Source organism: Molossus molossus, unplaced genomic scaffold (genome assembly GCF_014108415.1).
Source record: "Molossus molossus isolate mMolMol1 unplaced genomic scaffold, mMolMol1.p scaffold_m16_p_1, whole genome shotgun sequence".
NCBI classification, from domain to species: domain Eukaryota; kingdom Metazoa; phylum Chordata; class Mammalia; order Chiroptera; family Molossidae; genus Molossus; species Molossus molossus.
In genome coordinates this window covers 157335288-157350586 of record NW_023425344.1, presented here as the reverse complement: position 1 = coordinate 157350586, position 15299 = coordinate 157335288, and the positions used below count along the sequence as shown (strand labels likewise).

General features: G+C 52.4%; 1 protein-coding gene across 1 annotated transcript; it reads left to right on the top strand.

The window, feature by feature from the left end:
* The first annotated feature begins 5285 nt into the window (after positions 1-5285).
* Positions 5286-15062, top strand: JPH4 (junctophilin 4). Its single transcript, XM_036243385.1, has 6 exons — positions 5286-5902; positions 6425-6974; positions 7716-8487; positions 11487-11605; positions 11956-12488; positions 13438-15062. The coding sequence occupies exons 2-6, from the start codon at positions 6596-6598 to the stop codon at positions 13519-13521; spliced, it is 1887 nt and encodes a 628-aa protein (XP_036099278.1). The 5' UTR covers positions 5286-5902; positions 6425-6595; the 3' UTR covers positions 13522-15062.
* Positions 15063-15299: the final 237 nt, after the last annotated feature.

Here is a 15299-nt window from a genome sequence, read left to right as displayed (position 1 = left end):
GACTCACAGTCCCTAAGTCCAATGTTTAGGTCCCTCAGTCCATGGACCTCAGGTTAAAAAATCCCTGTTCCACAATGAACTTAGTCCCACAGAGAGTGTAACAAAAGAAGGAGAACTGAGTTCCCAAACACCTTTTCCGTGGGGGTTAGGCAGAGAAGGACAGCCAGCAGAACATTCTGGAATCATGATCTGATGAGCGGAGTGGAGCTGTGTGTCCAGTCGGCATTGGCCAGACAGAGGAAATGGAGTCTCTGGCTGCTAGCCAGTCTTACCCTCTCCCACCATCTGGATCTCTGGCCCCATCCTGACCCCTGGTGGCTGCCCATGGGATGAGGCGTGAGATCGGCCTGTGCTCTGGAGGCAAAGGGAAGGTCCCAGCCCTACAGGAAGAGGAACTCCCAACCCCACAGGCCCCAGCTGGGGTCCCCAGGAGATACCAGCATGTTTCCTAGGGGTCCTTCAGGAGGGTTACTCCACTGTAGTCAGCAGACGCCTTTTCAATATAAGTGCAGCAATCAATCAAACACACGAAGAAAGCATTACTTTTTACTTTTTACCTGTTAAGTTGGCAGGGGTGTGTGTGTGTGTGTGTGTGTGTGTGTTACAACTAAAGATCAATGCAGGGTGATAAAAAAGTCAGGATGTAAAGTGCAGCATAGGGAATATAGTCAATAATGCTGTAATAACTGTGTACGCTGTCAGAAGAATACTAGACTTATCAGGGGGATCACTTCGTAAGCTATATAAATGTCTAACTACTATGTGTACTATGCTAAAACTAATATTGTATGTCAGCCATAATTGAAAAAATGTTTTAATTTTTTTAAATAAAAATTACAAAGACAGGTCAGAGCTCAATAAAACCAGCATTCTCAGGCACACTGGTGAGAGAACAAATTTGTACACCCATTCTGAAAGCAATTCTAGCAAAGTAAGTCCAAAATCTTACCAAGTGTTTCTGTCCTCTGACCTAGTAATTCTACTGTTAACAATCCAACTTCAAGAAATCAACGGATTGAAAGGACATCATACCTGGAATTTGAAGCAAATGGCAGAAGAGAAAACAAGATTAGCCAGAAGTGATCATTGTTGAAGCCAGGGGTTGGGTACATGGGTATTCTTTGTTCTATTTTTGTCTACTCTGGTATATGTTTGAAATTGCCATCATAAAACTTTTTTTTTCTAAATATTTTTTATTTATTGATTAAAAATTTTTTTTTCTTTATTGATTTTTAGAGAGAGGAAGGGAGAGGGAGAGAGATAGAAACATTGATGAGAGAGAACATCTATTGGCTGCCTCCTGCATGCCCTCCACTGGGGATCAGGCCCACGACGTGGGCATGTGCCCTGACCGGGAATCGAACCAGCAGCTCCTTGGTGCATGGGTTGATGCCCCACCAGTGAGCCACACCAGGTGAGCAATAAAACATTTTTAAAGGAAAGCATCAGATATGCAAAGATTTGTATAAAATATATCAAATTGTAATAGCAAAAAATGTGCAAACAATATAAAAGTGCTATGGTAGAATGGTTAAACAAATTATGCTGCATTCAAACAGTGGAATATTATGCAGTTGTTAAAAATTTAAGGATGTTTTTAAGACATGGGAAAATGCTTACAGTGTAATGCAAAGTGAATAAGTAGGATACAAAATTGTATATGCAACATTTAGCCAATTATGTTAAATAAAAAGTGCAATAAAAAAGGGAAGACTATGTGGAAACACAGTGAAGTGTTTGTTATGCAGTGAGACTATGGGTGATTTTATTCTTAATATTGTGCTTTATTTTCCTAATTATACAATACGTATTTACTTTTATAAATAGACCCAAAAGTTGTATTTGTTAAAGTAATACTAACGTGAGAGTCTGATATACACTCAAAACCAAAAGCTGCCATATATTAGCTATGCAACATTGAACAAATTAATTAACTTCTGGGCCTCAGATTCCTCAACAATAAAACCAGCATAATGCCATTGCATTTTTCAAGCCACCATTTACTGGACATTTACTATGCACTAGGCAGGCACTATCCCAAGTGTCTCCCCCCCCCCCCATATTATCACACATACTTCTCATATATGATCATTTCAATCCTCACAATAAACTCTGGAGTAGCTTATAGTATTACCATCTTAGAGATATACAAACTGCAGTTCAGAAAAGTTAGGGAATGTGCTCAGGCTTACCTGGCTAGTCAGCAGTACAGGCAGGTTCAGACATAGGTCTGTCCATCTTTGAAAGCCCAGCTCTTGGGCCCCAGCCTGGGCTGCTCAGCTACGGTTGTGAGGACTGAATGAAGGAATGTGGGTGGAGTGCCACACACAGTGCCTGGCTCCAAGCACAGAGTGGTGCCATTTAATGTTGCCTCCCTTTTCTATGACCCCTAGACATTGGTAAAGTATGCCAAAACAAACCAATGTCCCCTCAGGAAAAAGAGATTCTGTCCAAAAAGAACAAATCACAGTCCTTGCCTGATGGCTCAGTTGGTTGAAGCACTGACCCGTACACCAAAAGTTTGTGAGTCTGATTCCTGGTCAGGGCACATACCCAGGTTGTGGGTTTGATCCCCAGTCGGCAGCAACCAATCCATGTTTCTCTCTCTCATTGATCTCTCTCTCTCTCTCTCCCCCGCCCCCTCCTCTCTCTCTAAAAACCAATAAAAACATAGCCTCAAGCCATGGCCAGTTTGAAGGTTAGAGCGTCGGCCTGTGGACCATAGTGTCCAGGTTTGGTTCCCGCTAAGGGCACATATCTCGGTTGCAATTTGTCCCTGGCCCCAGTTGGGGTCGTATGGGTGGCAACCAGTCCATGTTTCTCTCTCTCTTCCTCCTTCTCTCCCTCCCACTCTCTCTAAAGATGAATGCAAAAATGTCCTTGGGTGAGGATTAAAAAAACAACAACAACATATCCTCAGGTGAGGATTCAAAAAAAGGAGACCTGTATGAACAGACAAGAGAAGAGCTGAAAAGCTGCCTCACTCAGGGAGATATGGGGGGCTGGGAATGTGCACCCAAAAGTTCCAACATAGTTCTGTCAGTTACTTCTTCAGGGATTCTTCAGACCCCACACCTTCATTTGCAGCTGAGAATTCAGTCCAGAGTCACTCTACCAACAAGGCATCACCCCCACCTTCCATTTACCCTGCCACCCTTCCTCCGAAACAGAGCACCGGTCTCACCAGGCCCATAGACTGGTCTTCTTTTCTTGTTTTCCCTTTTCTTGGAGAAAAGCAGAATATCAAGGGCTGAGCAGAACAAGGCACTGTGCGGAGGCAGCTTGAACACCAAGAAGTGAGTGGCATGATGCAGCCTGCCCCAGAGTGCCCTTCTGGACTCATCTTAAATGCCTCCTGCCCCAGGGAGCCAGCCTAAGTTAGGGTCCATCCCTGTTCCCCATTTCCACCCCTGGAACCTATCTGACTGCCTTAGAATTGCTTGTTAGTCGTCTGCCTTCTCTACTAGACAGTAAGCTCCATGAGAGGGGGCACCAGTGTTCACCACTGTATCTCTAGCCTCGGACAATGTGCCTGGTATCAGTAAACTATGTAAACGTTTGATGAATGCAGGAAAGAAGGAAGCGAGGGAGGGAGGAAGAAAGGACCTCTTCTCCTCCAGTCTTGTTCCAAATGGACTCACAGCTGCCCTGTTCCATACTAAGCATTGAGATGTGGTCCCTGCTCTAAAGACTTAAAATTTACATGTTTCTCCAATCTCATATTCACCTTTAGGAAAACAAAGTGCAAGGGAAATTTCTGTTGACTCCAAACCTCATGTTCTTTATTTTACCAAAGTACTCAAAATGGAGCCTGAATCTAAGGGACGTTCTTGAGCACATGGAATCCTAGGAGAAATTTTGAGACTCAAAAGGCCTAAAGTCCTCTGGCCGGTGTGGCTCAGTGGTTGAGCGTGGACCCATGCACACGAGGTCACCGGCTAGATTCCCGGTCAGGACACATGCTCAGGTTGTGGGCCTGATTCCCAGTGGGGGACATGCAGGAGGCGGCCAATCGATGTTCTCTCTCATCCATGTTTCTATCTCTCCTCTTTTCCTTTCTCTCTAAAATCAATAAAGGAAAAAAAATGAATAAATAAATAAAGGTCTGAAGTCTAGTGTTCTAATCCCAGCTCTGCCACCTCTGCTGTGTGACCTCCAGTGAGTGACATCCTTTTCTGGGCCTCAGTTCTCTTCTCTGTAAAATGATGGGGTGAACCAGACCTTGTAATGAGAACAAAAGCAAATGAGCGCATTTGACTATTTATGCCGACGGTGTCCTCTTCCTAGATACTTAGGGGCAGCATAGATGCAATCTCTAAGTCAGCTGAGGGGTCAGGGAAGACAGCATGTGCCTATTTCCAGCTGTAAACAGTAAGGCCCAGCATGTGCCACCCCTCTGGTAAGTGGTCAGGGAGTGGTGGCAGGCTGCAGGGGACCTTGCCTCAGTAAGGGCCCACCCACACATGCCTATGTGTCTTGGTCTCCCAGGTTTGCAAAAAGAAGACTCTGAAGCCTCAGGACCTTCAAGGCACTACCAAGCATGACCCCCTGCTTCCCAGTCAAAACAATACACCCTCATGCCAGCCCTCCCCCTTCAGATGGACTACCCAGGAGAAATAGTTGGTGGGGGGATGGAGGCTTCCTGGCAGGGCCCGTTTCAAGCTTCCTTAGAAAGTACAAGTGGGGGAGCCTCCTGGTCCTCCTGCAGTGGTTTCTTAGGGAGGATAGGGACTTGGTGGACACAGGCATCAAAGGTTTCTTGGCTTCAGTCCAAGCCGCTGACAGGTTCATCCTTCTCCCCAGAGTCCCACAACACCACTTCCGGCACTCCAGCCTCTGCTTGGACTCTTCCTCCCTGGATTTCTATGCCTATGTCTGCCCTTCCCTGTGCAGCTTTCTCTCTCTCTCCCTTCACAACCTTTATTTCACTCTCAGTCTCCATATATATATATATATATATATATATATATATATAAAATTTTTTCCCTCCCTCCTTCTCCTCCTCCACTGCTTTTCTCCTCTCTACCATCCTTCACTAGCCCCAGAATGGGTCTCCCTCCCTTCCCCCCTCTCTGCCAGTATCTCCCTCTTCAGCTCTCACCCCTGCACCTCTTTCTTTGTATTCCTCTCGCCCTCTCCCGGCCTCCCCAGCATCTCTCCTCCCCCGCCAGGCTTGGGCCTCCCACAGCCTCCCCATCTTCAGCTAGTCTCCTCCCCCTTACTCCTCTCCCCTCCCCTCGGCCTCACCCCACTCCCTGCCAGAATCCCAGGGTTTTTTTCCACCGTGGGGGTCTCTGTGCCTCTCATTCTACCGTCTACCTGCCTCCTCCCTCAGGCAGGTTTATCAGGCATCCATCCTTTTCTGCCTGGGCATCTCCCACCACCGCTATCATCGCCACTGTCTCTTCTATCTCCTCTCCCCACCCTCTCCTCTCCTCTCTTCTCCCTGCCCCTTTAAATCTGCCTGGCCCAGCCTCCCCCGTGATGCTGGGATGGAGCAAACATTGATTTGTGCTGGGATGGAATCGGAATTTTGATTTTTTTTCCTCTCCCAACCATAAGAAGAAAAAACATAATAAAAACACCCCCTTTTGATAGCCCCCTCTCCCTTCCCACCCAGTTCCCAGCTCCTCTTCCCTATCTCCATCCAAGGCAGAATTTTTTCCCTACACTGTTCTCATCTCCCCCCTACACCCTGCCACTACCTCCCCCCCCCCCCCACCGCCTGGTCCTCCAGCTGGGGAGAGGGGGATCTCTCCTGCGGCTCTCCCACCTTTGCTCTCTGGGTTGGAGCAGTCTCTCCGGAAAGGGAGGGGGCTTGGCTTGTCAGGGTGAGGTGGGAGTGGAGGTATCCTGCCATGGACGCCGTGCCTGGGAGGCAGCCTGAGCCCCAGCCCACATGGTGAGTAACCTACCCACTCCCTCCTGCCTGTTTGCCCATCCCCACCCTCGCGTTTGCCCTGCAGAGCTTCCCCCATCCCCACCCTTTCCCCCTCTGCCCACCTGGTTCAGATCTCCCCTGCTACATTTTCAACACCCCACCCCCTTCCTGGGAAGCCAAAGAACTGGGACAGAGGGGTCCTGACAGCAGCCAAGGAAGCAGATGGCCTAAGACTCTGCCCAGCCCCCTCTCAGGACCCTCTCCTCCCCAAAACTGTCATCTACTATGGACACTTTGGGGTTCTAGATGGGAGAAGTGGAACTCCGGCTTGGGGATGGGACCCCCCCAAGTCAAGGGAGGGGTCTTCTATATGAATAAAGAGGTGGGGGAGCCCCCGTGCCTCCAAAGCTTGAGGGCTGCTGTAAGATGCTACCGAAGGTGGGGGGTTGGGGGCGGTGCTGATGCCCCGGAGCCACTGGGCCAAGGAACCGCGGGCAAAGAGGAGGGGCCTCGCTCACCACTTCCCCCCCTCTTTCTCCGCAGCCACTCAGGATGAGGGTCCGGCCCTGCCAGCCCGCGCTGGGGCCCTCCCGCCCGGCCCCGGTCTAACTGCCCCCGCCCCCAAGCCTCGCCCGGCTCCCAGGCCCCCAGCCGGCTCTCCAGCCCCAGGATGCGCTGAGCCGCCGGGGGGCTGAGGCCACGCCAACTACATGCATGTCCCCCGGGGGCAAGTTCGACTTTGACGACGGGGGCTGCTACGTGGGGGGCTGGGAGGCGGGGCGGGCACATGGCTACGGCGTGTGCACCGGGCCCGGCGCCCAGGGCGAGTACAGCGGCTGCTGGGCACACGGCTTTGAGTCACTGGGCGTCTTCACGGGGCCCGGCGGTCACAGCTACCAGGGCCACTGGCAGCAGGGCAAGCGTGAAGGGCTGGGCGTGGAGCGCAAGAGCCGCTGGACGTACCGCGGCGAGTGGCTGGGCGGGCTGAAGGGGCGCAGCGGCGTGTGGGAGAGCGTGTCCGGCCTGCGCTACGCCGGGCTCTGGAAGGACGGCTTCCAGGACGGCTACGGCACCGAGACCTACTCCGACGGAGGTGCGGGGCCCGGCCCACTACTGTCTGTCTGCTGGTCCGCGTACGCCTCCCAGTCGGTCTGGCTCCCGTATGCCTTTCCCCGCCATAGCTCCCCCACCCCCATGCCCGCTCTTTTCCCATGCGCCATCCCCATCGACAGCATCCCAGCGCCCATTTTTCTGCTCTCTCCTCCCACCATCGCACGCGCTTTGCTCGTATGTCTGCCCCCTGCCTGCTTTTCCCTCTCCCCAATCTACCTGTACCTCACCGCTGCCCACCCCCCTGCCAGCCTACCTGACGCTCATACACCCTGTCTGCCAGCCCCTTACACCCCTCCACTCTGCCGGTCCCACACACCTTCCCTCTCCACCTATCTGTCCCTAATACCTCTGCTCTATCCGTCCCCTCACATTTCCTCAGTCAGCTTGCCCCTCCTAGTCTTGTTTGCTTGTCACATGGCTATCTCATACACACCGTCAGCCTGCCCCTTACACCTTCTGGACTGTCTGCCCTCCACACACCACAGCCTTGCCTGCCCCTCTCCCCTTCCCTTGCCTACTTACATTGCCAAAATTCACAGGTCTCCTGCTACTTGTCCGTCTTCACTCCGTTTTCCCACACCTTCCGACCCAACCTGGCCAATCCCCAGCCCTACTGCCCTTCCCCGACCTCCACGCTAAGGCTTCCGGGGGTGCTTGGGGCCTGGAGTGCAAGGAGCAGCAGGTGCTGACCCTCTCTCTCCCTCTCCTACCCCGCCTGCAGGCACTTACCAGGGCCAGTGGCAGGCCGGCAAGCGCCACGGCTACGGGGTGCGCCAGAGCGTACCCTACCATCAGGCGGCGCTGCTGCGCTCGCCCCGCCGCACTTCGCTGGACTCCGGCCACAGCGACCCTCCGACGCCGCCCCCGCCCCTGCCCCTGCCCGGCGACGAGGGAGGCAGCCCGGCCTCCGGCTCGCGGGGCGGCTTCGTGCTGGCCGGGCCTGGGGACGCTGACGGCGTGTCCTCTCGCAAGCGCACCCCTGCGGCCGGCGGCTTCTTCCGCCGCTCGCTGCTGCTTAGCGGGCTCCGCGCAGGCGGGCGCCGCAGCTCGCTGGGCAGCAAGCGGGGCTCCCTGCGTAGCGAGGTGAGCAGCGAAGTAGGCAGTACAGGGCCCCCGGGCTCCGAGGCCAGCGGGCCCCTGGCCCCAGCGCCGCCCGCCCTCATCGAGGGCTCTGCCACTGAGGTGTATGCGGGCGAATGGCGCGCCGACCGGCGCAGCGGCTACGGCGTGAGCCAACGCTCCAACGGGCTTCGCTACGAGGGCGAGTGGCTGGGCAACCGGCGGCACGGCTACGGGCGTACCACCCGTCCCGACGGCTCCCGTGAAGAAGGCAAGTACAAGCGCAACAGGCTGGTGCACGGGGGGCGCGTGCGCAGCCTCCTGCCTCTGGCCCTTCGGCGCGGCAAAGTCAAGGAGAAGGTGGACAGAGCTGTCGAGGGTGCCCGTCGAGCAGTGAGTGCTGCCCGCCAGCGCCAGGAGATTGCCGCTGCCAGGTGGGCATCGGGTGCATAGGCCAAATCTGGGCTAAGGGGAGAAGGTACCCTGGGGACAGGGAAGGGGGTTGGTGCCTAAAGGAGAACCAAGACACATGGCCTAGGGCCTAGTAGGGAAGAGTAGGCCTATGGCCAGGCAGTCGCCCTGGGTGTTTGGAGTGTTCATATCTGAGGCTACAGGTGGATATTGGTGTAACTGTGGGTGGCTGGGTATTTGAAGGAAGCCATTGTTAGACTGTACGCGTGCCATTGTGTGTGGGATTAGCAATGTGGGATTGTTGCCTTGTACAGGCCCAGAAACCTCTTAGAACTCAGACACGTCCCTAGTCTTTCTCTTCTTGCAGCTAATCCAGCCTCCAGGCCTCAGACCCGGAGCAGCAGCCCTGGGCAGGAAGATAGAGTGTGCATTCCTAACCACAGATCAGCCTGCCCACATCTGATATTTCAGCCTGGTGCCTTGGGGAAGTCTAGTTTGTACAGATGACCTATCCACCTAAAAAGACAGTCTCTCTCAGCTTTACCTCCTCTGCCCCCCTGTTCTTTACCTACTGATAAAGATTTTAAGGGAGGAGGCTTGCTGGTAAATGAAAAAAATATTTCCCATGTAAATCAGATTACATTTCCATGCATCAAGAACCTTGTTATTTAAAGCAGTGCTGTCGGATAGGAATACAATGCAAGGCAAATACATAATTTAAAATATTCTAGTAACCATATTAAGAATAAAAAGAAACGGATAAAATGAATTTAAATAATATATTTTCATGTAAGCCAAAATATCCAAAATACCATTTCAACCTATAATCAGTATAGAATTATAAATGAGATATTTTACACTCCACTCCCCCATTTCTTACACTGTCTTTGATATTTAATATGTTTTTTACACTTACAGTACATCGTTTCAATTCAGGCTAGACATGTTTTAAGTGCTTAACAGCTACATATGACTTGTGATGACTGGAGTAGATAGCCCAAATCTAAAGAAAGCCAAAAATCCATTTGTAATGAGATTCACAGGCCCCTGATTTATGCAACTCACACACTGAATTTTTATATATTGGATTTTATTTGAGGGGGGGGCACAGTTGAAGGATTTTATTTAATTTTGAGAACTGTTTCAGAGGATCAGAGGTCAAGATATGTCTAAATATGCTTCAGTGGGTTTGTATAGTGGGTGACGAGGGATGTGTATATATATGTGTGTGTGTATGGGTGTGTGTGTGTGTGTGTGTGTGTGTGTGTCCATGTCATATTCAGAGACATGCCTCAGCCAGAGAATGTCTATCTGTACACATATCTGAGCATCTGAATGGTTAGAGTCCAGGGCCTTAAGCCAGGGAAGGGGAAAGGCAGAGCACCAGGGAGCACTTTAAGCTAGATGAGGAGCAGGCATATGCAGGAAAAACTGATCTCAGTAGCTGGAGGATCAGGCAGTGGGAGGAGGCTGGTTGGTCTCCCCAGCAACAGGCCGGGCAAACCTGATTGGCTGTGAGCTGCCATGGAAACAGCAGAACCTCAGCAGCAGGTGCCTCTGCCAGGTAGCCTGAGCATGGCCTGATGCCTAAGCACAGACTGGGTCTACTGCCTAGGACTTGATCATCATACCCTCCCAACTCCAAAACACAGGCCCTTGTCAGTGTTGCAGTTTCTTTACCACCAACAGAACTCAAAGTAACCCAAGATTGTGATCCTCATCCCCTGCCCTAAACCCTAAGACCAACTCCATATGACAGGGCTAGTCATATAGAGTCTGAAAGCCCTAAGATGGAAGAATAGCATTATCTGAGGTCCCTCCAAGCAGGCTTTAATGGCCCTTGACCCTCCATGTTTGATGGGAGAAGGCTGACCATATCTTCCAAGGTACATACAGAACAGGTGGACCTAAGTACGCAGTGGGCACCACCACCCTTCTTTCCACCTCCATAACCCAGACTGCCTTCCTAGACCAGATTAAACAGGCCTGGGGCAAGAAGGAGTCATGGGTCTTGACTCATTCAATCCTATGGCAAGTATATCAGTCAGAATTACAGAACTAATTAATGATTATAAGACATCTAGCATTAACAGCAGAGGGTGAAAGAAAAGGGAAAATTGAGAAAGGGTCTGACGTCAGAGGGAGAACTGGGAAACAACAGTAGGGAAAGGACTGACATTGCTTCACAAGGTAACCTGTACCTAAGGAGCAGGGTAGGATAGGAGGGGAGCTGTAGAAGGGAGACTGGGAGCTTACCCAGACGATATAATCACAGCATGCATGTTGGCAGGGAGAGGGCATGGATAATAGCAGAAAGGGGGCCCACCCTTACTCCAGTTCCAGCGTTCAGAAAGGATGAGGTGGGGTGGGGAGCAGTGGCAGTGAGGAAGGGGGGAGAAAATGTTAACAGAAGAGGCTGAGGAAGAGCAAGATGTGAGATTCTCATGTCAGGAAATACACAAGGAGAGGCAGGATTCAATAAGGGCTAGCAGTGCTGAGGGACAAGGAGGCAAAGGTTCCTAACACTGGGAGAGAGTGGCACAGATCAAGGGCATGCGGAGGAGCGAAGCTGTTAGAAGGGCAGGACTGAGGTACAGGAAAGGACCCTGGGACCCACAGAGAGCTGTATGACCCCAGGAAGTGTGAGAGGAGTTGATAACAACAGCAAAGAGGGTGGGCAGGCATAGCTTATACGCACCAAGCAGAAGGATATGCTAAGAAAGTAAGGTCTCAATTGTCGCTGGGAAGGGAGCAGGACAGAAATGGGATAACAGAGTTGAGGGCAACTGGGGAGGGCCAGGCCCTGTAGCTGGAAGAAGGGAAGTGTTACTACAGAACATAAAGGTGGAAAGTGTGAGAGGACCAGGAGCATGTGATCACAGCAGGCACCGCCCAGGTCTAGGGAAGGAAACCAAAGGCCAGCTGCTCTGCTGGGCCAGGGATGTGCTGTGGTGGGGCCAGGGGCCAGGTGGCTGGAGCATCTGAACAGGTCTGCTAAGTCCCTGTCCCTGGAACCTGACAGGGCAGCAGACGCCCTTCTAAAGGCAGTAGCAGCTAGCAGTGTTGCTGAGAAGGCTGTGGAAGCTGCTCGAATGGCCAAACTGATAGCCCAGGACCTGCAACCCATGTTAGAAGCCCCAGGTGAGGTATGGGTAGCCTGGGGTGGGGGGTGGGCCCCCTGGGGAGCTGGAAGGGAAAGGGGAAGGGAATCCTCACAGGAGGCTAGGGATGGAGAAACCAAGTTATGAGGGTCTGAGGGGACAGAAGGTGGGAGGGTAGGGAATAGAACTGGGAAGTGCTGAAGTAGGGTAATAAGGACAAGGAGTTGGGGTCTTGCATTGAGAGGCTGTAAGCCGGGGAATACTAAAATCCTGGGAGGTCTCCAGTTGGCTGGGGCTGGGGGGGGGGGAGCGGGAGGCGGGGTTAAAGTGGTAGCCTTTGATGTCCAAAGCCAGTTAGGCCCCTCTGATTCTTAGCTATCCCTGCCCCAGGCCGCAGACCCAGGCAGGACTCAGAAGGTTCCGACACAGAGCCCTTGGATGAGGACAGCCCTGGGGTGTACGAGAATGGACTGACCCCCTCAGAGGGCTCCCCTGAACTGCCCAGCAGTCCTGCCTCCTCCCGCCAACCCTGGCGACACCCTGCCTGCCGGAACCCACTGCCTCCTGGAGGGGACCGGGGTCCCTTCTGCAGCCCCAAAACTTGGCCTGAGGAGTGGGGGGGCCGAGGTGAGCAGGCAGAGGAACTAGCTGGCTATGAGGCCGAGGATGAGGCTGGGATCCAGGGCCCAGGACCCAGAGCCGGTTCCCCACTTCTTGGAGGCTGCAGTGACAGTTCCGGAAGTCTTCGTGAGGAGGAGGGGGAAGATGAAGAGCCCTTGCCCCCCATGCGGACCCCAGGGGCCTTGGAGCCTGAGCCCATGGCCACACCAGTCCCGAGGGGCCCGTCCTCAAGGGGTCCTGAAGCCGGGTGTCTGATGGAAGAGCTTGAGGAGCCAGCTGCAACCGAGAGGCCCGCCCAGCCGGTGAGACAGACACCCTTCATTCCGCCTTTTGCCCTCTGAGTCCCAGCTCCTTTCTGACCCCTCTTCTCAAAGCCTTGCCTCTCATCCTTTCCAGATCTCTCTCTGATACCCTGAGGGACTTTGATTTGGATTCAGCTTACTCTGTGCCTGCCCAATCTTAAACCATATCTTACCTCAAAACTAATTAAATAAAAACTTAAAAGCTGGAAGAAATCTTAGAGACCTTCCTTCATATACAACTCCCTCTTTTGACAGAAAGGGAAACTGAGGCACAGAGCACTTAAAGTAACTTGCCCAAGGTTACAAACGAATAATTAATGGTAGTGCCAGAACATCTTTCCCTGTTCTTCCATATCATTTCCAGCTCCCAGTTTCCTACTCCACCCCCACCCCACCTCCACACTTTCTCTCTTTGGTGCCCAGAAATAAAAAAGGAAAAGCTGTTCCCTCCCTACCCTGACTCCCCCCCCTCCCCTTCTCCTGGGAAGAAGGGAAATAGGAAAGAAGGCAGAAAACCAGGAGGGGTGGAGCTTCCCCTGAACTCTATATTCTGATTGGACTCCAGGCCTTCTGTTTCCTAGCAACTACATCCTCACCCCTTCATCCCTTTCTGCTTTACTGCAGTATCAGCTGCTGCTGCCAATGTATGCTACTAAGGCCAGGCACCTTCTGCCTGGGCCACGTGACACGCTTGTGGGAGCAGCGTGGAGGGAGGAGGGAGGAAGGGCTATTCCTGATTTGAAGGAGCCAGTGGGAAGGTGGGGCCCTGGCTAGGAGAAGAGAGGTATTTTGCAATCCAAAACAAAGATTGGTGATCTTCCTGCTCTGGCCTCTGAGGAGAGGTGCCTGGGACCCTTCAGCTTTGCCACCTTGTCCAGGGCAGGAAGGTGGAAGCTGTCACTGGACCTGGTCCTCAGTTACTGAGACTACATTTCTCCCATCTCTCTAGGGAGCTGCCAACCCCCTGGTGGTGGGAGCCGTGGCTCTCCTGGACCTCAGCCTGGCGTTCCTGTTCTCCCAGCTCCTCACCTAAGGCTCCTGCCTGGCCTCATTCTGGCTTTGGTTGCTGCCTGTTCACTCTTTTGATCTGCCTTTTTTTTCTTTACCTCCTTCTGTGTTTTTTCTCCTATCCTTTTTTTCTCTTCTCCCTTTCCTTTCTTTTCCGTCTCCCTTTGTTTTTGTCTCTTGCTTTTTTTTCCCTGCGCTCCTTTCAGATTATCTCATTTATCCTAGATCTGTCTCTGTCTTCCTTACTCCCTTTCCTACCCCAACTCTTCCTTTCTCTAGATTGTTTACATATGAAGGGCTTTTCTTGCTCAGAGTTGCTCTCTTCTCTGAGACACACAAATCTAAGTCAGACCATTGCCCCACACCCTCCCCACCTTTTATTTAGACCTGAACTTGGATGAGAGTGGGGGGTTGGTGTCCTGAGGAGTCTCCTGGAAGCTGAGTAGAAAGGAGGAAAAAAATGGAGGAGTGCCTATACTGGGCAAGGCACTGGTTGAGTTCTGTGGCTCCCTAACCCAGGGACCCGGTGTCCCTCTGAGGCCTGATGAAAAAACTGGAGGAGGTACAGCCGCCATCTCTCGCTCTGGAGAAGTCTATCTCCCTTCCAAGCACCAAGATAGGTTCTTGCCTAATTCCATCCTTCCCTGAAAGGGATATAAAGGGAAATGAAAAGTAGGACGACTCCCTAGCATCTCCCACTTTCTTTCCTCAACAGCCAGTCCCTTGTCCAACCCTCAAGGGTGGCATGCCATGTCAAGAGCAATGTGGAAAGGAAAGAAAGAGCCCAATGCAGCTGAGTCCACCCACTGATCTCTCCCACCCTTCTCCCCCCTAAAAGTTTATTTGGATGGTCTGGACTCACTTGTGGCCTTTGATTAAATTTCTAAGGGGCCTGAAGAAGACATTCCTACTGCAGAGGGTTAGAGGCACTTGAGCAAGGACCCCACTCCCCGACTCTGGTGTTGTGTTGGGGGAGGCAGTTTTAGGGAATGGAACCAGACCAGTTAACAGGAACTCACAGGGCAGCAAAAGTTGTGACAAGCTTAGTCTCTAAGTGGGTTATATCTCTCCCCGCATCATATCAGAATCTTGTAAAATGGGTAAACAGAAGGAGGGGATCACAGGAAGCCAATCTGTCATACACTTTCCAGGCAGGGCAGAGGTGGGTGGAGAGCCCTGTTTGAGGTCTGGCTGATCCCTGGTACTAACTTTTCCCCTGGGGGCAGGAAGCCCTAGGAAGAGGGGACTGTGAGGTCCCCAGGGGATCTTTCCTCCCTCCCCTGCATGAGGCAGAGGCAAGCTGCCTGCCAAACCCCTCCCTCAAGGAATGGCCTTGCCTGGGAATGCCCACCACACACACACCCTCTTTTTTTCTAGTCCAACTGTTTACTCCTTGGCCTGCCTCCCTCCTTCCTCCCTTCTCAACCTTTCCTTCTGATTTCTATTTCATGGAATTTGGGATTGAAGTTAAACTACAACAGTGCCGCCAACACCAAGTCTTGCAGGAAAAAAAATACAAAGAAATTTAACAAAAAAAATATATTAATAAAAAAGTTCAAAAAAGGGGGGATTGTCATCTCCTTTGGGGTGCGATGGCTTCAACCCCAAGGTCTCTGAAGCTCCCCGGGTGGTGAGACTGCGCGGAGCCCTCGCGGGGAGGCCCCGTGCGGTGCAGTCCTTCCCCTCGACCCGGGGCCCGCGCTGAGGTCAGAGTACCCAAGACGGCCCGCGGGGCGGCCCGGGAGGGCGGGTCCGCGGTGGGGGCGGGGAGAGGGGCGGACCACACGGAGCACCAAGCCCCGC